The 26,596-nt window shown below is 34.8% G+C and overlaps 1 protein-coding gene across 1 annotated transcript in view; it reads left to right on the forward strand.

Annotated features, from left to right (window-relative positions):
• LOC149800855 (protein amalgam-like) overlaps positions 1-25,156 on the forward strand; it is a 48,859-nt gene extending 23,703 nt beyond the window's left edge. The window contains exons 2-8 of the mRNA XM_089954227.1: positions 1,492-1,610; positions 3,024-3,228; positions 20,209-20,355; positions 20,889-21,017; positions 22,136-22,432; positions 23,114-23,272; positions 23,825-25,156. Coding sequence (XP_089810353.1) covers positions 1,492-1,610; positions 3,024-3,228; positions 20,209-20,355; positions 20,889-21,017; positions 22,136-22,432; positions 23,114-23,272; positions 23,825-23,946 — 1,178 coding nt within the window. The 3' untranslated portion in view covers positions 23,947-25,156. The remainder of the gene's footprint in view (positions 1-1,491; positions 1,611-3,023; positions 3,229-20,208; positions 20,356-20,888; positions 21,018-22,135; positions 22,433-23,113; positions 23,273-23,824) is intronic.
• The last annotated feature ends 1,440 nt before the right edge of the window (positions 25,157-26,596 follow it).

Genomic DNA, 26,596 nt, shown 5'->3' on the forward strand with positions numbered 1-26,596 from the left:
GCCCTCTGGCAAGTAAAGTGAAAAGGAAGCATTGTACGATTTCATGTCTTAACTTTCTAAGCAGTAAAATTATTGAGCAATTCAAGGAATAAGCACTAAGAGAAATGTTTATGATAACTTGAGTAGTTAGAAAGGAAAAGGGAAGCAATATTGGTACAACGAGTTGGTGCCAAGAAGTAAGGAATATAGCTACTGACAACATACAAGTTCCTAGTAGTTTCAAACGCTTTTGTCATTAAATTAAAGTTCTGTAACAACAAAAATTGATGTGATGAATCCATGAACATCATTTAGAAAGTTTAATTTTACTAATAATATTTAATTATTGGGAGATTTTAAATATAACACTATGATGAGACATAAATCAGTATCTTCATCAGCGTCAGTCAACAGCTTGACCAGCATCAGTCCACAGCTTAACACACTATGGATTATGTGCTCTATCGGACGTAAGTCAATATCTTCATCAACATTAGTCAACCGCTTGAACAGCGTCAGCCAACCGCTTATGTACCAGAATAAAATGTTTAAAATGTTTACAAAGTTACAAAATACTTACATTTTCAGTCAGTGTGATGGAACTTTGTGTTTCTATTCACATAAGTAACCACCTCAACGATTATCATCCAAATCAAGTTATGTAAATTATGTACCGTATCCCGTTGTTATCAATATACTGCAAAAATGGATCAGTTGAATAAAACGTAATTCTTATTTTACCGATTAGGAAAGTGATAATGGAAATGACGATCATTAGTAGAAATGCAGCAGACATAGAATAATATGGGCTGTGTTAGTAATGGAAATTAAAGTAGGCCTAGTAGTAGACTGTAGTGGTAGAATTAGGAATAATAGCAGAGTATTTGGGAGATTGGAGTGCCGAATGCATTAAAGAGCAGTACTTGACAGGTAGGTATCGAGTACCCCTAATCTAGGCTCGATCTTTGATGCACTTGCAAGCTTGATTTAACCTGCATAATTATATCTATTTGGTATTTTCATATACGTATACATACATACATACATACATACATACATACATACATACATACATACATACATGCATACGTACGTACGTACGTACGTGCGTGCGTGCGTGCGTACTAGTATCCACAGATAATAGCTTTCCTTACTGTTTGATATACAGATACCGATTTTTAATTTTATTTTCGTGTAGATACCATTCATTTCTAAATATTAATCGAGTGGGTTTATGCAATGAGCTGAATGTAATTTCTGCTTGCCTAGCTAATGTATACTCTATATATATATATATATATATATATATATATATATATATATATATATATATATATATATATACAAGAGTATGGAAATCGTGCTCATATTACCGTCATTGACGTGTTAATATATATTTTTTCCTGTCAATTATCCCTACCGTGTTCAGTTTCTTTTTCATAATTCTTCCTCATCTTGCTTTCCTCCTTTTCTTTTCAAACCGCCCCCACGTTATTATATTTGGTTTTCCAGAGAGACAGTGTAACCCTGTTTCGCCTACCATTTTGGACAGCACTCCAGCGAACGTAACAGTTATCGCAGGAAGAAATGCCATTTTGCCATGTACCGTGATAAACAAAGGAGATTATCAGGTTAGTATTTCCGTTACTAGGAAAACAGTTCAGGACTCAATCATGTGAAAACTTCAAAATAACAATTTTTAAAAAACTTCGCAATCCCTTACTCTATCGTGGCTTAAGCGAATGATGTGTCGAAAAATAGATTTTTACTGATATATTTTAATATAATCAACATAAGTAAAACCAGTCTCATATTGTGAAATTTTAATTATCAAGAAAGATGCTTCGAAGGTAACTTCATTATATCTTAGTTTTAAAGTACAATCATATGCAAATGATATGATACGTATATTTTCTGCGACTTTAAACAGAAAAATTCTTTTTTTTTTAAATATTGTGAACGAGATGCACATATGATAGAAGCATGTAAAGTCTGAGCTAATTGTGAGCGAGAGAAGAATCGTAGATTTAATATATACAATCTGTACACGGCAGAAGATAACCGCAGTAATTGCAGTGTCATATATGTTGAATTTATAGCGTGTCATGCATTTTGTCCATAACTGATAATATGAATTTTGACCTACCTGACTAATGTCAATTATTTTTTGTAACCAAAATATTACATAGCTATTTCTTGCATATGATTGAAGATTTTACTTTAAGATAATTACTATTTGTATGTATATTGTACACTTTGATTTGAGTTGAGGACACTAGTTTCCACTCGGACATTTCTGGTCTATCTGATCCTTGCTATGTTCTTTATTAACATTACGCGGAAGATCTGAAGTAGTCGACAACTTAGAATGTTCTAGAAATGAAATATTGACCCTCATCCAGCATTCTTATTGTGGCTCAGGTTTTTGTGTCAAGGTTATTTACATCAGAATTATTTATTGCAATCATTAACTCCAGTCATGTTCACATGTAATTTGAAAGGATTTATTTATCCAATTTTTTATTTGAATTACAAAGTGCTTTTTGTTCAGACTATTTCACTGCTTGGGGATTATTGTGAATTTATTTAGAGACATTTTGGGTTATATCAGTTTGATAAATCATGATTATTATCACAATAACACTATACCAGACTATTGGTACGTTCAAGATTGGAATTCATTCGGAAGACCAATGGAATTCATTCGGAAGACCAATGGAATTCATTCAGAATTCTCTATGCTCTGAAGTAGTGATATAACTTTTAAGACTATTTGGGATTTAACTCATAATGATGCATTTCTTTTTAAATTTTCACTTTTATCTCTAGGAAAATAAATTATTTGTTAAATTTTACTAAACTTATTGGCTTTTGCTTTTTCTGTTGCCTAAAACCATAGAGTCTAAACCGCAGTAATAATACAAGTTGAAGCAGTGTTAGTAGATTAGTAGCATTAATAGCAATCCTTGTTATTGTTGTTTTTTGTCGTTGTACTGCTACTCAGATCCCTGATAGAATGATATCACTAATGATTTTCTCTTCAGGTAATTTGGATGAATCCCAACAAGATTCTCATTAGTACGGAAGATAGACGAGTAATAGATGACATGCGCATGAGCGTTGAGCGCCCGTTTGTCAAGGACTGGAATCTCTACATCCGGAACGTGGAGCTGAAGGACAGGGGGACCTACACGTGCCAAGTTAACACTAATCCCATCCAGATCAAAAGGATTTATCTCAATATTCTAGGTAAGACTAATCTATGACCATCACAATTACATGGCACAACCATGTACGCAACGAAAATATGTTTGCGACGTGAGCCAGTTCATTCCCTGGGATCACGAATATTTCGCAATGGTTACAGATCCAAAAATGTACCAAGGAGGATGGAAGTGAAATATTGTAATACACATTTTTGAAAATATTTCTCGTGTATGAAATCAATCCAAATGGAAAGAAAAATAATTGGACACATATTTTGAAGATATGTGCTAATAATGTGTTAAATGGTACACTCGCCTGCTTCACCTGTACGCTACATAATCCAAACGCACGAACTAGCTGGCCCACGGACTAACTGGTCATATTTCATGCCGTGGAGAGAGGGGTGGTTGAAATTTGCCCCCGTAAAACAGTTTAAAATGGATATTTTTATTCTCATATCAGAACTAGTTAAATCCATTATATTACTTTTAGAAACACATATGCTGAGACAAAAGAAACAGAACATTCTGGTTCGAAACGAAAGTCCAGACCCCACTCCTACTATTACATAGTCGGTCCCTTAGCTAGAAAGTACGTCACCATAGTTTACTTGTTACGGCTGTTAACATAAGTTATCAATGTGATATCGCATGACCATCATATACAACAGTGTCTGTAACACCGAGTAACAAGCAATCGTCTCAAGCTTACTTTGTCAAAGCAGTTGTGATCTAACTTATCATCTGCAGAGAGAGAGAGAGAGAGAGAGAGAGAATGTTCACTCAATAATTCATTGGGATGTCACCAGCAACCCCCTTACACGATAAATGACTTGGTGTACTTCCAAGACAAGGCATTACCGTTAATTAAAACTGTTTAATGAGTAACACAAGGAAATAGCCGTTTATTATCAAAGAAAATAATACGAGAGCATCACAATATGCTTTTTAGAGGTATACCGACCATTAGCGTCTCGGTCTACACCTAGATGCGTCACGTGACCGTATTACGTAGTCAGCATTTGTTTTAGACGACAAAACGCTACGTACGTCGGGGATTGACCTTCTTTATACACAATTTTCAGCATATTTAGATTTAATACAATCCCAATTTCACGATTTCTCGAGATTTTTAATCAGACAGGAAAGTGAATATCAGTAAACATTATGAAACTTTTATCAGTGTTCGCCCCTAAGTTTAACTTCTAACATCGATACTGAAAATTTCCACAAACATGTAACATGCCTACCCTATACAGTGCCCGATGTATTGCGCAGACCTTATACAATTCGTGCCTTGCTAAAGAAGAATGTCTATGGAGCAAATAAGACTAATACATTTAGAGCAAAGTATGTTATTTTTTCCATTCTGAACATGTCTATGTTTTAAGCTACGGCTTTCGATATGTCCACAATTCCGAGCTTTCCCAACTATGCGTGAACAGGAAGTGGAAAATGGACTTGATATCATCGATAAAATTTGATTCTTGTCGTGTTACCATATATAGTGAATGAGCTCGGTATACCATTCCCTTATTACAGCACATTTTTTCTTACCCCAAGGAAAGAACGATAGTCAAATATTGTCGGATATACCTTTCGATTTACGTGCCGGACTCACCAGTTTTGTATGATGATACACATTTATTTATGAACTTAAGAAAGACGGTGCAACAAGGAAGCACGCTTTAACATCAGAAAATAAAAACAGCCCTTAAGTATACTCACGTAAGAAAAATATATGAAACGTACCACAGCAGTGATTTTTTAAAACAGAAATTGCAGAGTCCAAAAAGAAGACATGTGGATATATTTGGTAAAAAGCAGTTTATTGTACATGACAATTTGAAATTATGAATTTAGAGCTACACGAGAAGATCTTGCCTCACAAACTAACACAGTTTTATGTCGATCAATTACGTCAACAATGAAAACCTTGGTTACGTAAAATACATTTAAAAATTGTTTCGTTTTCAGATCTTTGAATTTATTAGCTATAACACCATATAAAGAGTGACTTCCTGCCGCTGTAATTATTCCAGCGAACCACTTTCTATCTTAAAAGAATTGTTAGGTTGCAAACTTGTTAAATTTGTATTTATGATGGTTCATTTCGTCTCTATTTGTGTCATTAATACATAAGGTAAATGAGATGTCAGATTTCTGTTTTTTCAGGACATGAAACTATAAAATACCCTAATAAGCACAAGAGAATTAAAATAATTTTTCGGAGAAAATGGTTTGCAACATCATCAAAACAAACTCCCTTAACGGGAATGCCAATTGAAAACCATGCTCTGATTAAATAAGCGGTTGTGTTGGCATTACCATGTAATACCCATGGATCATGACTGGATTACAAATATTTGCAAAAAGAATGTATTACAGATGCATTGAAGAGGCATGATTTAAGACTTTGAAAATAACAATATAGAATGTAGAAAACGAAAACTGAACTGAGTTTATTTTCGTTTTGCATGAAAGTTCCATTCCATCACGAGATGTCAGGACAAAGCAAGCGGATTACTTCTATACGTGTCTGAAGAAAATTAACGTATGTAATATAAAACAATACAGGCAAGGTGTATGTACTGTTAAAACTTTGTGTTATTATAAAACAATATAAATGCATGTAGACATATGTAATATGAAATCTATGCATTTCACAGAAAGCGTATTTGTTTAAAAAAGCAGCAAATAAAATCAACTGTAGGGCGGTTTCAAGTGTGCGTTCTCCCATAAAACCATAGGAGGAAGGAAAAAAATACTTAAATTCATTTTAGCATTGGACGAAAGTAATGCATACTAATAAATATATGTAAAAGTAATACTTACTCTCTCACACACACACATACACACATACACACACACACACACACACACACACACACACACATATATATATATATATATATATATATATATATATATATATATGAAAAGTATTGCATGCTGTCATATATATCTAAATGTAATATATACAGACAAATATATCTAAACGTAAAAGAATAACAAACATATCGCTTAAAGGACACCTGTTATTCATCAGAGACATATTTCAAATTAATTGCTTTTATTTCAGTTACATTCGTAAGAAGACGAATGATAAAATAAAATTAGACAGGTAATTGAATGGAGCATAATGTACCAAGAAAAGAAGTCAGTGTTCACTATTTTCTGTCTTTATGCTTAGGCCAAAAATTTTAAGTATTGTCCTTCTTGGATTATGCGTGTATTTTGTTATACTTCCTTAATAGTATTTGTCCATCTTGGATTATGCGTGTATTTCGTTATACTTTCTTACTAGTATTTGTCCTTCTTGGATTATGCGTGTATTTTGGTATACTTCCTTAATAGTATTTGTCCATCTTGGATTATGCGTGTATTTCGTTATACTTTCTTACTAGTATTTGTTCTTCTTGGATTATGTGTGTATTTCGTTATACTTCCTTACTAGTATTTGTCCTTCTTGGATTATGTGTGTATTTTGTTATACTTCCTTAATAGTATTTGTCCTTCTTGGATTATGTGTGTATTTCGTTATACTTCCTTAATAGTATTTGTCCATCTTGGATTATGTGTGTATTTCGTTATACTTCCTTAATAGTATTTGTCCTTCTTGGATTATGTGTGTATTTTGTTATACTTCCTTACTAGTATTTGTCCTTCTTTTATTATGCGTGTATTTCGTTATACTTCTTTAATAGTATTTGTCCATCTTGGATTATGTGTGTATTTTGTTATACTTCCTTACTAGTATTTGTCCTTCTTGGATTATGCGTGTATTTTGTTATACTTCCTTACTAGTATTTGTCCTTCTTGGATTATGTGTGTATTTTGTTATACTGCCTTAATAGTATTTGTCCATCTTGGATTAAGCGTGTATTTCGCTATACTTCCCTAATAGTATTTGTCCTTCTTGGATTATGTGTGTATTTTGTTGTACTTCCTTACTAGTATTTGTCCATCTAGGATTTTGTGTGTATTTTTTTATACTTCCTTACTAGTATTTGTCCATCTTGGATTATGTGTGTATTTTGTTATACTTCCTTAATAGTATTTGTCCATCTTGGATTATGTGTGTATTTTGTTATACTTCCTTAATAGTATTTGTCCTTCTTGGATTATGTGTGTATTTCGTTATACTTCCTTAATAGTATTTGTCCTTTTTGGATTATGTGTGTATTTTGTTATACTTCATTAATAGTATTTGTCCATCTTGGATTATGTGTGTATTTTGTTATACTTCCTTACTAGTATTTGTCCATCTTGGATTATGTGTGTATTTTGTTATACTTCCTTCCTAGCATTTGTCCATCTTGGATTATGTGTGTATTTTGTAATACTTCCTTAATAGTATTTGTCCTTCTTGGATTATGTGTGTATTTCGTTATACTTCCTTAATAGTATTTGTCCATCTTGGATTATGCGTGTATTTCGTTATACTTCCTTAACAGTATTTGTCCATCTTCGATTATATGTGTATTTTGTTATACTTCCTTACTAGTATTTGTCCATCTTGGATTATGTTTGTATTTTGTTATACTTCCTTACTAGTATTTGTCCTTTTTGGATTATGCGTGTATTTTGTTATACTTCCTTTATAGTGTTTGTCCTTCTTGGATTATGTGTGTATTTCGTTATACTTCCTTAATAGTATTTGTCCTTCTTGGATTATGTGTGTATTTTGTTATACTTCCTTACTAGTATTTGTCCTTCTTCGATTATGCGTGTATTTCGTTATACTTCTTTAATAGTATTTGTCCATCTTGGATTATGTGTGTATTTTGTTATACTTCCTTACTAGTATTTGTCCTTCTTGGATTATGCGTGTATTTTGTTATACTTCCTTACTAGTATTTGTCCTTCTTGGATTATAAGTGTAGTTCGTTATAATCCCTTACTAGTATTTGCCCTTCTTGGATCATAAGTGTATTTTGTTATACTTCCTTACTAGTATTTGTCCTTCTTGGATTATAAGTGTAGTTCGTTATAATCCCTAACTAGTATTTGCCCTCCTTGGATCATAAGTGTATTTCGTTATACTTCCTTACTTGTATTTGTCCTTCTTGGATTATAAGTGTAGTTCGTTGTAATCCCTTATTAGTATTTGCCCTTCTCGGATCATAGGTGTATTTTGTTATACTTCCTTACTAGTATTTGTCCTTCTTGGATTATGCATGTATTTCGTTGTACTTCCTTACTAATATTTGTCCTTCTTGGATTATGCATGTATTTCGCTATACTTCCTTACTAGTGTTTGTCCTTCTTGAAGTATAAGTGTATTTCGTTACACTTTCTTACTAGTATTTGTCCTTCTTGGATTATGTGTGTATGTCTTTATACTTCCTTACTACTATTTGTTCATTTTAGATTAAAAGTGTATTTCGTTATACTTCCTTGCTAGTATTTGTCCTTCTTGGATTATAAGTTATAAGTGATTGTCGTTATACTTGTATATTTACGTCACTGTATTTAAATCGTTTTTATTCGAGCAAACTTGTTTGAATCTTGGCAGAGTCATCCATCGTGTTTTTGGCCTAGGTACTTGATTCTTATTCTCGCAGGATCATGTTCTTTCACGTGCTGATGTACCCTTACGCATACATCAATAGCCTATGAAATTGCAATGCTTTAACAAAACTCAAGTTCTACTTCTCATGAAGTAGGCTTAAAAGCAAGCTACACTACAACGGAAGTTGCTTTCCGTGTGTGGAAGTTAGTGTCGGAATGGATGAATAATTGACGCCAGTTTCAGCGGATAATGTTTGCCCCCTAATGAACATAGCGATTGCGTTTATGTGTTTGAAAAAAAACGTGTAATTTACAGAATACTTTTAAGTACGTGCTGTACATATCAAAGAAATTTAACGAAAAAAGTCAGGTTATAAATATTTCACATTATGGAAGTTTTAAAGGAAAGTACACAGGTGAACGACTCTATTTATGTCTTTTTTTCCAACCCTTTTCCCAGCCCCCATTTACCACTCAAACACATAAAGTCCGCATATGGTTGCATACTAACATTACCACCTAGCTGAACGATCATGTTCGTCAAAGAGTCCGGATATAGTTACGTACAAACATTGACACCGAGCTGTACAATATTTACAACTAACTGTACGATTAGACTCCTCAAAAAGTCCGGATTCAGTTACGTACCAATATTTACAACTAACTGTACGATTAGACACCTCAAAAAGTCCGGATTCAGTTACGTATCAATATTTACAACTAACTGTATGATTAGACTCCTCAGAAAGTCCAAATTCATTTACGTACCTATGTTTACAACTAATGCACGATTAGACTCCTCAAAAAGTCCGGATTCAGGTACGTACCAACATTTACAACTAATGTACGATTTGATTCATCAAAAAATCCGGATTCAGTTACGTACCAATATTTACAATTAACTGTACGATTAGACTCCTCAAAAAGTCCGGATTCAGTTACGTATTAGCATTAACACCTAGCTGTAGTCTAGTCCTAAACGGGTCTGTATATTGTTATTGTTATTGTTATTGTTATTTTCTAACATTAATACATATATGTAGTGTAGTCTTAAACGGGTCTGTATGTTGTTATTTTCTAACATTTATACCTAGCTGTATATTTTATATGTATATTATGTGTATTATCATTCATGATCGTAGTCTGCAAAGGTTATTTAGTTGAGTATATTTCAAATACTGTTTTGCTAGATGAATGGGGTAATAATGTAGAAAGAACCATTCTACTAGTGCGTAGATCGATTCATAAGTTTCAAGTTCTGTAATTGACTTAAACATTTATTGATGGGAATGGAGGTTAGGAGTGTCTTGAAAGGCAAGACAACACTCATATATATATATATATATATATATATATATATATATATATATATATATATATATATATATATATATATATATATATATATATATATATATAAGAGAACTGTTATGCATGATTAGACATTCTTAGTAGCACTACCATTCTTGGAATTCATTAGGTTATATTGAGATGATTTTCAATTCATTTATTTAATTTGATCATTCTTTGGACTTATAGAAATATTCAGCTTAATTGGAATAATAGCTGTACAGAGTTACTGTAAATTCATTTAAAGACATTTGAGTTTATAGCTGTATTGGAAATACCGTGAATTCATTCAAAGATATTTTGAGATTGTATCATAGTGACTCTTTTGTACTGTTAATAGAGCAGCACATTCCTGGCAATCATTTGCAATGCCATTTGAACCTATTTGGATTACTCGATACTTTTGGACTTAATAGAACTATTTAGGACTTCAGAATTCAATTCACCATACTGTAAGTTATTTTTAATTTTTCACTTCGTATTTTAGGAAAGTAAACTATTTTTTAATTTATACAAAACTTGATTAATCATGCGCAGAACGTTCAGCAATGGATATAAAACGGATATTGTTCCTAAATAGAACCATATCAAAACAATGAATTTCAACAAATAAACACGAATGATCCTCTATGTGAACGGATATGACCAAAGTATGGCGCTAAGTATGATCAATATATGAAATTTTAAACACGTATGGTCGACTTTTGAATCTATCATCATGCTATCATGACTATGAAATTAATAAACAAGTATGGCATAAATAGCATGACGGATGTATCACAGATTTTCGATTATAAAATATAAATTTTAAATTTCATTTTTACAGATATAATGACATTAAATTAAACCACTCCGATGCCAGAGTGGTTAGATCGTACGCCTCGGATGCGGAAGGCCTTGGTTCGAACCCCCACCGAGTCATATCAAAGACTTTTAAACATGGTACTAGTAGCTGCCTAAGAATTAAGAGGTTAGTGTTAGGACTGGTCGGCATGGTATCAGGATAAGGTGACTGGGTGGGATATGATGTTGAATGCTTGCGGCATGATGTTTCAGTACTAGAAGACATCACTATAAACAGCCTCACTGCGGACATCGTAGCGATATGACTATAACTGCCAAAGATATGTTAAAAACCTAAATCACACACACACACACACACACAGACACACACACATTGAATTAAATTCTTATACATATAGAGGCATTGCATCAAACCTATTCATAATGCCGACGATGATGAGAGATTTCCGATTCCATAGCTTTCGACCAGTTGTGAAGAAACGATCGTCAGTGGTCCGTACTTTCGACCAGTTGTGAAGGAACGATCGCCATTCGTCTGTTCTTCCTAGTCTCGTTATCTCACAGATCAATTAGCCCAAAACGTTTAGTCCCTCATAATGAATGAGCCAATTCCACCACCATGGACTGCAGTACTATTTCCCCGCGAATAGCAAAGGTATAATGACTTAGTCGTGTAATAAACGAGACACGGTTAAGAACAAATACAATGATTCATATTACCCCGCACATGAATTGGTTTCACTACGCATTAATTTCTTACACAAGAAAAATAAACTGCACAGGAAAATTATCATACAGCAATAAGAATGTTCGTTAATGAACCTCTCCCCTGATAATCGGAACTCGAATACTACTCCCCATTTAATGCCTGCGACATATAATTGAATTCCGTAAATGATACTTGTGTATGTCATTTCCAATAGGGCCTAACCGGAAATCGCCTCGGACATTCGCCTCGGCCGAATATCCCGTTTTTCGGTACTATTCGGAAGTATTCACCTCGGCAAATAATACGCGCACAAATGGTTACAAGAAATAATTCAATAAATATCGAACTTTTAAAAAAAAAATTTAAAACATAATAATTTAGTTAAAAATAAATTATAATTACACAAACAGTTAACATTCCATTGGACTTCATGAATCAAATAAACGGTACTCTCCGGAGTCGCACCTACTACTCGGTTCGTGCCTGGTTCTGGCAATTAGTACATCCAAATACTCGGATTCGGTACTCGGTCAAAATTATCCACTCGGTTAGGCCCTAATTTCCAACACACAGTCAATACCTATTTTGATTAGGAAGAGCCCGTTCTAAGATATTTTGTTATGCATGACTTCTGTTTGTTCAGGAAGTCGCCTGTATAGGTTACTGATTTTATGTTTTGAGAAACAACCATTACCTGATTTAGTTGTGCTGAACTTGGTATAAGATATTTTTGCTAACAGACTTTTTGTTTTGTTCATCAAACCATCCGTAAAGTGTACATATCCCTGACAAAGCGTACATGTATTGTGACAATATAGAGATACTTTTTGGGCTATACGTACACTGGCTATGGTCACCACCACGGCCAGAGAACTTGAGGTCAAAGTTTTTTTTTTTTTTTTTTTTTTTTTACAGTCGGCAACTTCTACGTGATGCAGTGGGTACACCGAACTCAGTATTTTTAAATAAAGCTGAAACTATACATCCCCAGGTAACGCTGTACGTGGCAACGAATCCCACGTACATTTTTGTTCATATTTTATGCAACGGTATTTTAGTAAAAAGAATTTCTTGACGACATTTTAAATGAAGCAGTGGAATTTGAAATAAATTTCCATGGGGTAGCCAATGCCAGAGGTATGTGCTGATATATAGTAAAAAGGCTTTATTTAAATGATTGTTTCTCATTCTCGAAATTTGAATTGTCGATCTGAGAATTCGCTTAATATTTAGTTACGTTGGGTTAGAGGTATTATTTGGAGAAAGATTGTTTACAAATGAATATGCTATGATTCCTGTAAAATGCGAATTTTGTTTTCAAAGCATAATATTCGAGGGAGTTGATTAGGAATTTTCCGAATTATTCACGCTACCATTTTATGAAGTTTTTCAGTCCTGGATATATTAAAATTTGAGGTATTGCCTCTGTTGGTACGGCTGTAGTCTATCAGTGGTACGGCTGTAGTCTAGCAGTGATAGTATATATCAGAAAAAATAAAGTTCAAGAGACCGGTGAGGTACAAATTTGGGCTGTCATTTTTAATGAGTAGTTCTTTTGAAGACCATTGTAAATAGGTGATTGATATATTAATTCCAGCTGGTGTTCTGCTCAGTGCAGTTGCTAAGAAGGTTTTGATTGTTGACACAAGACAAATCTGAACCATAGAATCGTCAGCAGAATTATTAGTGTTATAATTGCACTGGAAAGAAAGCTAAGTCTTTGATAAATATCACAAAAAGAGTCCCTAACACAGAACATTGAGGAATACACATTAGAAACATAACTCAAAAAAGATATATATTTACCACCTGTTATATATTAGTGAGATATCACATACACCAAAAAGTGATTTGAAGCAACCTTGGTGTCTGATAGCTTTCCAACGAGCACCAAACGAATGATTATTTTCTTTCTTTTGTTATCAATGGATGTGAATGGATTTGAAGAGATCAATCATTATAGGTTTACTGCGACTGGTTCATACGGTCATCCCGGCGTGGTTTGGGCGTCGATAAAATCAACTACGCGTATATCAAGATGGTGCTGTTGAATCATACATAACAAACGCGAATTGATTCAAATTGTGCTAATGCGTTTTATGCCTCTTCAAGATTTATTAATAGAGTTGACCAACGAGGGGGCCATCATTGTGTATTAACTACAAACATAGGATTAACTTCCTGAAACATACGCCGATGCAACTTGCGATTAAATTTTTCACGCAAAATGTATTGTGAGAAGGAGATCTAACAAAGGAAGATCAATGGTTGTCCGCGTCCGTGTCGCAGATTAGTTATTCTTATTGCCGAATAGTATTTTATCTTCCAGGATTACACTTTCAAAGGTACGTGCGGAAACAAAGTAATAACACCTGACGATACAGCATACGGTGATAAGAGAATCAAACATGTGCAATAACAGTCACACCACAGAGCCGCAGATTTCAACAAAGTGAAATAATATAACGGTAATAATAATCTCTTGATGATGTTAACAGCACCACTGATGCAACGATGCACTTGTGCCTCATCGACATATTTATTAAAATGGCGGCGGAGGCTCTGCTAATAGAACCACAAGCCATCAATTTGTGTTACAACCAGGATTTGAGTGCGTTAACGCAAACTCAGACACGCCGAAGAGATGAGAAACAGAAACATAAAATCACAGACGTATCAGTTTCTTTCCATGGTGTGGAAATACGCGGAAGCCCGAACATTAGGAACAGTATTATATATTTAACGTGATAATCCTAATGGAGCTTGCTTGATTCAAACTAGAAATATTTCTCACGTGGCTCTTGCTGTAAAAAACTCACGTGATTGTGTGCGGGAAACAAGAGCAACCTCCCCCTCTATCTCTCGCGATTCTCCGCATGAGTGATGTTGAAATTACGCGTACTGTTATAATGAAGTCAATAACAATTTCCCTGTCACAGACGAAAACTTAAAGCAGTTAAAACATCTATTGGCCTGTTATCAGATCAAGTTCAGTGTTAAGACATGCGCAAACGTATTCCATAAACGTCCATGAAAACGTTTCTGCGTACATAGACCCATGACGACGTGAATGCTCTTTCTTGAAAACCAACACTAGTAAATTTCAGCAGGAATTGTTCAAACTGCATTAGGTGAAATATCCCAACATGCCAATTCCATTGTTTTATCATCCACGGGATATCAGTCGTCAGTAGTGAAACAATCTGGCACTGACGAGATGGAGTCACCAGCGATTAAAGATCTAGTGATAAAAAAGAACATTATGCATGTGTCTGCGAGTGAATTCTAGTCAGCGTTGAGCGCCAGCGATAACGGCTCATAATTCACAAAGATTACCGATATCACATCAAATACACGTCTGAATCATAGATGCTTGTCCTGAATGATTAAATTTAGCGTATCCTGCCATATCACGGGTTGACAGCATGTTGCAGTTGTCCAGGTTGTTGATCGAGGAGTAATTCTAACTCTCAAATATTTACTAGTTCCATTGAAACAAGAAATAAGCATAACGACTACGCAAAACTAAAATCGTACCATCGCAGGGACAAAAGCAAAAACGTCCTTGTTATATTACCGTCAAGGACGGTCTCACCTACGTATGTGAGCAAAACAATTATTGCCGCAAAAGTAACATAAAATAGTATGAAATTATATTACTGGTGATTTTAAACAGTTCACTGTATATGGTATTGATATCTAACGAAGCCATCAAAGCCGCTACATAGCTTTAATGTGCCATGAATGTAATTGCAAGAGTGGTGCTGGTACGTTATAGTGTATCCACCTATGTCACCTGCAATTCATCAAGGACTAAGACATGTATGAGCCCCGTTGCGATGTTATATAGTAAAGTGTGAAACGGTATGCACATCCTGGGTTGCATTATCATTTCGTACATAAATTGATGTCCTAAAAATCGTTCGTACATTTAAATTGTTAGATGATTTAATCAAAATGAAGGCTGGCATGTCTGCAGCTAATTTTAATTTTGTGGTGTTCAATAAATGTAGAATATGCTCCAAGAACTTCTCTGTGGGGATTAACCAGTAGAAGTAAAACTCTAAGCGACCGTTGTACCAACTTTGCAGAATGAGCTGATGGTGCACATTTAAAAGTATCCACGAGGCACATCAGCTGATTCGTATTAAACTCAGTTATGTTTTCAACGAATAAGTTTCATAATTCGCATGATCATTTGAAACCAGGAGCAAAAAGCGGTAACTTTAGCATCAGAACGAAATCACCTATCGTAATTCGCGAGGAATCAGATTGTAGCTTTAAAAAAAAAAAAAAAAAAAAAAAAAAAAAAAAAAAAAAAAACATCAGGTGGATTCTGTAAATTCCTCTTTCGCCTCCACGCCGTGGCCACCGTTAGGCAGTGGTTAATACCTCAGACCTTTTCCGCCCTGTCTTCCTTGAGCGATTATACTGTCGATGAAACAACTGGAAATGGGGATTAACGCGCATGTACAAAGCGGGCTGTTTGGCAAAGAAATCTGAAAGCAATCAAAAGAAATCAACGCTAGACCACCAGTGTACCGATCAAGGGCTTTCCGACGTGGACATGTTGGAAACATGCATTGGTTCATTGTTGGCCGGTAACACTTCTTAGTCCTCATCAATGAAGCCACGGGGATCTGAAAGCTATTTATTGCGTTAATGCATCATGCAAGTAGAAGTATAGCGCGCGCTGATGCACGATTGATTAATGATATTCATTATCGCGATTATTCCATGATGGTAACACGACTGTTGCAAGAAATTAACACTGCAGTGAGGTTTATTTTCAAGAATACAACACCGGTTACCTCCACGATGCTATTCATGAGTACAACTAAACAACAATTTGAACATATTTCCATGAGCCATAAGAGCGATGCTCTGGTGCGTGCTTAAAATAGCGTTGACACATGTGCGTGTAAAGGCAAAACCTTCGTCCGAACCCGTTTGTGGGTTTGGCTACTAAGTTTAGGTTTGCAAGATAAACGAAACCCGATGGAAGCCTGATTGGCACATGGTCGGCATACAGGCGCGTATGAATTCAATCGAAGGCATCAAAGAGGAATTCAATGACGATCAAGTTCATCGCATGTAAAGAATCCAAGATTGCGTTAGAAGTTCACGAACCAAAAACCAGTGCTGTTGTTGAAATGTTTACCGAATATTACTAAGCTGACTTGGTGCGTCTTCGTAAAGAACCTTGCAGTGGTCGCCAAAATATCCACTTGCACAGATTTATGAGAAATTAATAAAGCTTTCCGACTTGCACACTGTCAACACAGCTTCTGTTTTACCCCCATATCCTAACTATAAGTTGTTGTGGTGGATGAAATTGTGAAATTCCCGATACTATGCTACAATAATTCTTTCAACGTTGTAGATTGTGGCGTGCCCTGTGGTTTTCATGTCGAACCGTTTAACGTCAGTATGGCTTTGACGGCTGCGGTCAGTCTAGCATGTAACGCAATTGGAGGCAGTTATCAACCATCACAAAGGCATCAAGCCGCGTAATTATTACACTTTTTGTGTCCATGACGTGTCGCATGTTGACCTAATTTTGGTCGCACCCATCAACAAACAGGATTTATTTGCCGTGCAAAAGGAACACAACATCACGATGAAGTTGTCGCTGAAGGACCAAGGTGGACATCTGCTTGATTTACGTTCCGTTATATTTAAGGTGAATTTGTATATCACTCACCTTGGCAATTAATCATCGACAACACAAGAAAATACATAATGACAATCGTGCATCACAACGAAATAAATATATTCGCTCTTGCCGGTATACCGCGCAGTTTAAGACAATGACCTAGGTGACTTTCTTGCCGGTCCGGTTAGAACAATATCTTCTAAATGACTTCCGCTTGCTAAACAATTCATTTTGGCGCCTGTGTTGGTGTCTAGTGACTCAGCGCTTGAACAATCCGTTTGAAATATAACCGCACATTTAATTATGCAACTGAATTGGTACGAGTGATAGCATAGTTAGATGAACGTGTGAACGCGTTAATATAGAAATAAATTATCTATTTTTTATATATATATATATATATATATATATATATATATATATATATATATATATATATATATATCCTATAGGATCCGCTCTAAATGACCTTGGAAGAATAGAGTCGATGTTCAAGACTCTATCAGACACTTTCTTTAGTCGAAGCCACAATTGAATTCGAGGGACTCTGATGAAAAGGGATGGTAACCAGTACTGGAAGATGGAACGAGACGGCTTTGCCTAAAATGGAATATGCACTAGTTGGATAAAGCAATGATTATTTTTGCAGTCCGTCAATGTTGTTTGTCAAGAATACCATAAATAATGAGAATAAAACATCACTTATCACAGTAATAGCTGCACAAGATACATCCGCTGATCCACATGCAGCCAGAATGATAGTCAGATCATCAGCTGAATGTGCAAGACATCAATGCGGAGAACAAAATAATAGTTGTCATACGTCGATTACAAATTACCCCGCCCCCCCCCCCCCCCCCATTGCATGTAAGATTCCAGTGTTACGCATTGTTGGATTTTGCAGAAGCGTCAAAAAAGTTATTTTTTGCGCTAGACTTAGAGTTGTGCTATCTTAGAGTGGCACTGACTACGAAACAATTTGGAACGCTGAATGCACAAATGCATCAGCAACAGCATCATATCATGGTCGGGTTATATTCATCAAGTCGTCCTGGGAGATATCCACATTCTCACAGTCGCATGCGAAACAACAACGATTACTGTAATTTATGTCGTCGGGAGGTCAATCAACGTTGTCGTCGCTCACTTTGACTACAGATGCAGTTCATGGCACGGCGTGGATTCTGTTCGCGTCGCACATCAGTGCAAAACAATGCGTTTCAGCTTGTCTCGACACGGGTTCATAGCGTTAAAAAACACATGACGGCTTAATAGCAGATACAGAATCCGAATGTGTTTGACCGACTCAACGTGTCCGAAGCATCACTACGACAGAACACGCTCCTGGGACCATCTGAAGAAGTTCTGATTAATTTTGGAGATAATTATGTCACATGAGGATAACACAACCTGTTTTAATTCACGGGCAGAGATCTCTTGTGACCATAGAATCCTAACAGAAATATTTCTCTGAAATATATCTACAATTAGCATGCCGGACGAGCCTTCAATTCATGTTACAACTCTATGGTCACAAGCTAAGTAAACGAAAGAGGCAAAACTAACATGTGTTATTAAACTTAGCAAATCATTTAATTATCAAAGATGTAAAACATATGAGAGGAACTTACAATTTAATAAAGTGAATAGAAAATAATCCTAAGCAGTTCGATGAAAACCCCCAAAAAAGTAAACATTCCGTATAAATGCCAAAACTTTAAACATACTGGACCGCCAAGAATAGTGACATTGTTAAGATTTCGGGGTCCAGAACACTTATGAATATTTAACAACATTTCCAGAATATAATTATAGTTCAAATAGTGGCCACTTTCTACTTCCACTGCATTTTCCAAATAAATATTTTTGTTGCTTTTTTCTCTGGAATAAGATCTAAGTACAACATAACACACGAGTGCAGACTTAAGAGAGGAACACACAAAATGAGTATGATCCTCAGATCGGAATGAATTTGATTGCTCAGTTCATTCCTTATACACGCCTTATATTAAGATTATATTTCACACAAAAATCCCACTTGACGGATCTTTCTACTCATTTGGCCTCGAAATTGCCTATTCATGTGACCTAGCTAAACCAATGCAGAGTTACTGAATTATACTAAAACAATCCAAGCCCCATCATCCAATGAGAAATTAATCAAAGGGCCCCATTATATCTTATTATTAAAATTATTATTAGTAAGTGTAAACGGATACGTCATGTTCGGTCATGTTGCCAAGGTCTAACTAAACATTTTCTGTACAATGTACAACCATGAATACAAACTACAAGCATTGAACAAAATGATGACCAGGAGTTACAAAAATACAGATATGCTTGGAAATACTGCGGTTTACCGTGGCTCGTATTGCGGAATATTCAGAAATACCGCGATATACAGTATTAGAATATTTTGCATGGTACCCGCTCCTAATAATCAGATTGCTGAACGAGTCCACATAGAACTGTCTACAAACTCTATGATTTTAAATCCTCATCAGGTCTGTATATAACTGTGTACTAAGTTTCAACACCTAGCTGTACGATTTAACGTCTTCAAAAGGGTCTGTATATAATTTTGTACAAACGTTTAATACCTAGCTGCACGACCTAGATTCATCAAAGAATAATGTTATATAATAGACAAATACTAACAAACATCATAAATAATGTTCAACATCTGCTTGCCTTATGTCTAGCAATACGTAAGTCTCAGCTATCTTTCATACCATAAATAGACACCTTTCCATATCAAATAAAAACCTGACACAGCTGCTCGAATTTACTTTGTTTACAACACATTTGAGTACTAAACATACAACTTACAACTTACTTCACATATATATGTGTCAGATTAGTTTCCACTATTGTCATCTATTCCTGACAATTTTTTTTTTTTTTTTTTTTTTTTTTTCATTAGAGCGTTTTCGTACTTTGTCGATTAATTACAGGCCATCTGTTGCATATCCTTTTATTTTCTTCTCCAGTGCCAGCCATTATAATTGAAACGACATCAAGCCCTAATACTATAGTAGTAGAGGAAGGAGAAACTGTACAGCTGGTGTGCAATGCAACTGGATACCCAGAGCCGTCTGTCACTTGGTTCAGAAGAACTGATCAGCAAGCTAAAGAATGTGTGCTTGAATCAAACATTTCTTTCTCTTTCTTCACCTTAATTTTATAAATTGAAATATATATTCTACATGTTACTTGAATTGCGTGATCTACCTCGAGCTAATAATTTAATGATAGTTTGACAAATATTTATGTTTAAGAAACAATGCTTTTTCTCGTCAATGTTAATTTTACTTCGTTTTCTAAAGGGTGTTGCATTCACAATTGCTTTACATTTTCAGGCTTAAGAGGTGGTGCTTTCAGGTTTTCTATCTTCTATAAATTGCAAAGACATTTTGTAGATATTTTCCAACCAGACTTAGCATATATACAGTCTTAGTAGAAAAACGTATTACTTATGTGATAGTGATTTTGCATTAAGATCCCTGGGTTAGTTTGTTCAGGGATGATTCCACTGATGGCGGTGGGGGTACAAGAATGCGATGGTTTGTCAGTGTAACTGCATTACTTCTGAGTAACGATCATAAGGCAAAACATTGTTAGTTGTTGTGAGACATTGTTTGTATACAGTAACTTTTTTTTCTCAAATCAGATATAGGTACAAAAGGAGAGGTACTGATTATTCACAATACTTCACGTTATTGTGTGGGCGTGTACGAGTGTGTAGTGGAAAACGGACTTGCTGAACCTGTATCCAAAGATATAACCGTTGACGTCGAGTGTAAGTTTGAAATACCTAACTCGATAACATTGTAAAGTAATATAAGCACGTTAAAGGATCACAGGTGGACATATCAGTAACTAAAAATATAATTTATTGCAGAGTATGCGATAAATATTCGTGAATTGGCATCAAATTAGGTCCGCTTGTGCGGTTAGGGGTATCGCTGGTTTTAAGGAGGACTAGGTGCCAAAGTCGATACAGATTGCAATCATAATATGTAAGCTTGTTTTACACTAAGATAAATAAGTCCATGCTAATTAGATAACAATTAAAATGCAAGTAAATCAAGAGCAGCAAATGATAAAACGGGCTTATTTACAAAATATGTTTCAGCGTGGTGGTAATTCAACCTTAGTAAATTGACCATTCACAAAAATTCTCACAAATATCCTGATATCAGTATACACATGAATAACTATCTTACCTTGTGCACCACTCGCAAAATGAATACACGGTATTTGCCAAGTGTTAACACAACAGGTGAACTGACTCATAACCTTTTCCACAAATACCTAACAAGGGCTGTCAAATGCAAACTAATACGTACACAGTCAAATGTCAATCGGAACATCGATGAACCGTTTCCCGTTCGCTACTGAAGTGAATCCTATATACAATACCTCAGATATATATATATATATATATATATATATATATATATATATATATATATATATATATATATATATATATATATATATATATATATATATATATAGGAATATACTTACATTTGGTGAACAAATGTAATTCCGAATATAGTTATCAGTACGTTGGAAATTTCTTTCTCGACTTGATAGAAAAGGCCGAGGATGTTCTAATCGAGTCTAATGGACTCATATGAAAATTAGTCTTCATGTATACTTCCTCCATTTGTTTGTCAGTCATGAACTTTCAACACGCCTGATAAGAATATGTGTAAGTCAACAATGGTCAAAGATGAACTCACGGTGAAGTTCTTGCCTAGTTTATCTGGCGCCGTTTTGAAAGGCTGAACTGTCAGCAAAATGACTTAATATTCACTGTGCAGTGTCATTTAAGTACTTACCAAGAATTAATAATCATGACGAGTCCAAATGCTAGCTATGTACACTAATATATGAACGCTGTTTCAGTTGGTCCTGAGGTTGAGTTGAGAACAAATCGTATCGGCCAGTACCGTGGCCTGGAGGCGATGCTTGAGTGCTTAGTGACGTCCTTCCCACAAAGCATCAGTATATGGAAGAAAGGTGACAACGCAGTTTTCAACCACTCAACAAACTGGAAATATAGGACAGATGTATATAAGGAGAACGAACACACAGTGGCGCTCTACTTACGGATTCTTAACCTGGAGGAGGACGATTATGGCCTGTACACGTGCGAGTCCTCCAATAGACTAGGATATGATTCAAAAAACATTCTTCTGTACGGTAAGTTTGTTCAATTTCCTGTTGATTACTGATTGGGTTCTCCTCTACTTAAAAATAAAGCTGCATAAAACCATTTATGTTTGAAAGTTGGCAGCAAATATAGTATCAGAATATTGCACGATGGGTATCATATTAAGTAAAGAAATCATCAAGTATAGCCTTTGACTAGTACTTCTTCAGCTATTGATGTGGTTTAATTAAAATAAAGATAGATGATTCTTAAGGACATTTTAACAGTAAACTATCGAATCACTTTGAAGATCTGTTTACCCCTTTTCTCAGTTAATTACCCCCCCCCCCCAACAACAAAAAAAACCAACAACACGACAGCAACAACAAAACAACACAACATATTTACCTTAAAACTAAACTCATTTAATAATGCATAGTGGATGAAATAAGCACTGGGATGAACTGTGTTAGGAAAATATTTTTTCTGCTTTTCTCGTCTTTTCTTCTCCTAAGAGCATACCATTTTTAACGCTCTTTTTGATGATGGCTTTCCGGTAGAGATGATTGTACAGACATCACGTTTACTTCCGAAATGTAAAGCAAAAGAATATTTTAAACGAAACAAAACTAAACCCATGAAATATAATATTTAAACAGTTTTTAGACTACAATGACATCGGCTAAAGGACCGTTACAATTTGAATTTAATTAGCATCTACTTTTTTTCAGAATACGTGGATCCAACAACACGTGGTCCTTTTAAAACAAGAGTTACTGAGAGTAATCAAAAAGTAACGTCAAATATTTATGCTATATACAACAAAATCAAATTAAAAGATAAGGAGTTCCAGGACCAGACAACCTACAATCCATACAATGTTAGGCAAGGTAACTATAAAAACCGCAGTGTGTGTATAATACTGGTAAGTCTTTTGTTTTCAAAATTCCGAACTCGATTTGTGATTACAATATTTACAACATACCAAAGAGAAGAAATTAATATATAACCATAACATTAAATTAATAATATATAACCCTATAATATAATCAATAATAAATCAATAATATAGTTAAAGCTTTAATATATAAGCATATCATTGTCTAGTAACACAATTTCCCAAAGTTTGAACAAATTTAAAACTGATGTTACTTATAGTTATTAAATCAAGGTTAATATAACATGATTATGGAACAATATAAAAATTTTGTTTTTCTAAACGTTGTTATACCTCGGTGAATTTAGATTTTAGATGACAAGTTAACATTCAGCTCTGTTATTTTCTATAAAAGGATATATATATATATATATATATATATATATATATATATATATATATATATATATATATATATATATATATATATATATATTCATTCGATGGTAAACATTTACTTGAATTTCCGACAAACTTGTACTGTGTCTTTTCGTCTCATTTTAAGGGTATACTGGGGTCGGCGACCTTTATAACAACGGTATTACATTGTACAGAGAAGAGATTTTCGCTACACATCTATTGGTATATGTCATAGCTGGTTTCTTACAAATGTCTTTTGGAAGGTGATATTGCCCCCGTGATGCACTCATGCCTATTTTTTTTTAAAAAGAACTTTTATCAGAGCAAGTGTACGTTTTACACGATATCTACCAAAATGTAAATAATATCGGCTTGTAACGTATTCGTTTGTATGCCATATAGTCTAGACACAAGACGCAGTTGTCTCTTCGGAAAGGAAACGATATATTTCGCAGAGCCCCATAATAAACAAGGCTCGTGCTCGCTTATATGTCACCATTTTGTGTGTAAAGGATTATACTTATAAAGTGAAGCAGATGAAACCAGCACAAGATACACGGAATACTCGAACATTGTGGGTGAAGAAAATGGTATTACGTTTGTTTTTCTCAAAGACAAATAATTTGGTAGTTTTCCGACACTTCTTATGCCTAAAATAACACGAAGAGCACGTGCCAAAATGTATCGAGTTTGGTGTTCTATGTGTACCCTCTCATAACGAATAAAATAATGTTCCTTTTTGAAGATAAAAGTGTCGTCCGGGTACTTTTGCAGGAGACCATAGAGGCATGTTAGCTATACGTGAATTAATAAAGTCTTACACTACTGAGGTACCCATTAATAAATGAACATTTCAGTCTCTACTGATACTACGTTTTGTCATGTAAAGGATCAGCAAACAGGATTTTAGATGCCAACTTTCTGTCCAGTAAAGAATGTGCAAACGTGATTTTCGATACTTACTTTCTGTCCTGTAAAGGATGTGCAAACAGGATTTTAAATGCTTCTCTGTGTCCTGTAAAGGATGTGCAAACAGGAAATTAGATGCTTACTTTCTGTCCGGTAATGGATGTGCAAACAGGAAATTTGATGCCTGCTTTCTGTCCTGTAAAGGATGTGCAAACATGACTTTAGATGTTTGATTTTTGATTCTGATTATCCACACATACCTAATCTTCTTTGTCTATTCTGCAACATGCAAATGTTCAGGCCTAAATTTATCTAAATCTTGTTTAACCAGCTTTGTCAAACTTGTGTATATCTGAAGATCGTATTGTCAGTTTTTACTGTAGTGAAAGCGGCAAACCAGTCACCAGAGGTAACCCTGACAGAAATAATTTGGAGATATAGAATCATTAGATTTGGGGAATTCAAGTTAGACTTTGAGCTGACTTATCTACTTACGCTCTGGGTCCGGTAATTTGACATCCAGTAGCAAGTAGTATTTACATGATAAATCTTTAACCACGTGCAACAACTCTCTTTATTATTTCGGCCAAAATTTCAACATCATAACCACGTACATCCAATATATTTTAAGCCAGTACCATACCACCTACAATAATGTTTAATTTAGATAGCATGTATTACGTGTCAGCCACACGACTCAATCTTATTTTCATTTTTCAAAGCGATCAAAGCCCCTACCCCCAAGAGATACAAAGTAAGTTGATGGCAACAATGAGCCCTAAGCCACTATACTGTCATTTTATATTATTTAAAAACCCAAACAACACTAGAAAACGTTTCTGTATTCATCTTAGTGTAAGCCACCACAGTAAAATATAAATTATAAAAAGTAAAAATTTAAAATACCAGTTTTGATATTGTAACCTTTGGTGCATACATTATTAAGATCTAAAGTTTCGATCCCAGTATATGGATAAGATAACATCCGTTACTCGATGATTGACAGGCTCCTAAGGCCTTGACCAGTAAATAAATGGATAAATGAATGTTCTTAAGAGAACCGTTTATATTTAGAAACTTGCAGCATTACAAAATAGAAGAAAAATTAAACTGAAACTTAAGATCAACAAATAATGAACTTAAGAATACAAAACAAACAACGAACAGGCATTACAATTAAAAAAAAATGTTACGCATGAAATAATAATTGTGCATACAGGCTGTTAAACTATTTTAATAGTTACTTTACAATTTGATTAGGACGATAGTAGTAATAAGGGATACCCTACGGACAATGGGAATTAGCATTACAGAACCCCTTGGGACAATCTACGGACAATGGAAATTTAACATGGCGAAAAATCGTGGGACAATCTACGGACAAGGGGAATTTAACATGGGAATAAATCGTGGGACAATCTACGGACAAGGGGAATTTAACATGGGAATAAATCGTGGGACAATCTACGGACAAGGGGAATTTAACATGGGAATAAATCGTGGGACAATCTACGGACAAGGGGAATTTAACATGGGATTTTTTAAAATTTTTTTAAAAAAAAGGGGTAGGCAATTCAAAGACTATCTCTTTTCGAGAAATATGGCTGGCCCTGAAAAGGGCCTTTGGGTTTTCTTCTTCTTCTTCTTCTTCTTCTTCTAATTTCTTCTTTTCCTCCACCAACTTCTTATTTTATCTCCTACACTCTTCTTCTCTTTCTTTTTTTTCTTCTCCTCCTCCTCTTCTTTCTTCTTCTCTTCCTCCTCTTCTTTCTTCCTCTTTTCATTTTCTTCTTCTTTTTCAATTTTTTCATTCCATTCTCTCATCCTTATCCTTTCCTCTTCATCCTCCTTTTCCTCCTTTATTTCTTTTAACAGATCACTGATGATTACCTTCATTTTTCGTAAATTGTTTATCTCCATCTTCACTCTATGGGGACTATATGAGTAGTGATCCTCGTTTAGGTTAACCAACATTTGCTCAAACATTCCTAAATTGTCCATGACGTTT

This window comes from Sinohyriopsis cumingii, chromosome 4 (assembly GCF_028554795.1).
Source record: "Sinohyriopsis cumingii isolate HCF-2022 chromosome 4, ASM2855479v2, whole genome shotgun sequence".
Classification (NCBI taxonomy): domain Eukaryota; kingdom Metazoa; phylum Mollusca; class Bivalvia; order Unionida; family Unionidae; genus Sinohyriopsis; species Sinohyriopsis cumingii.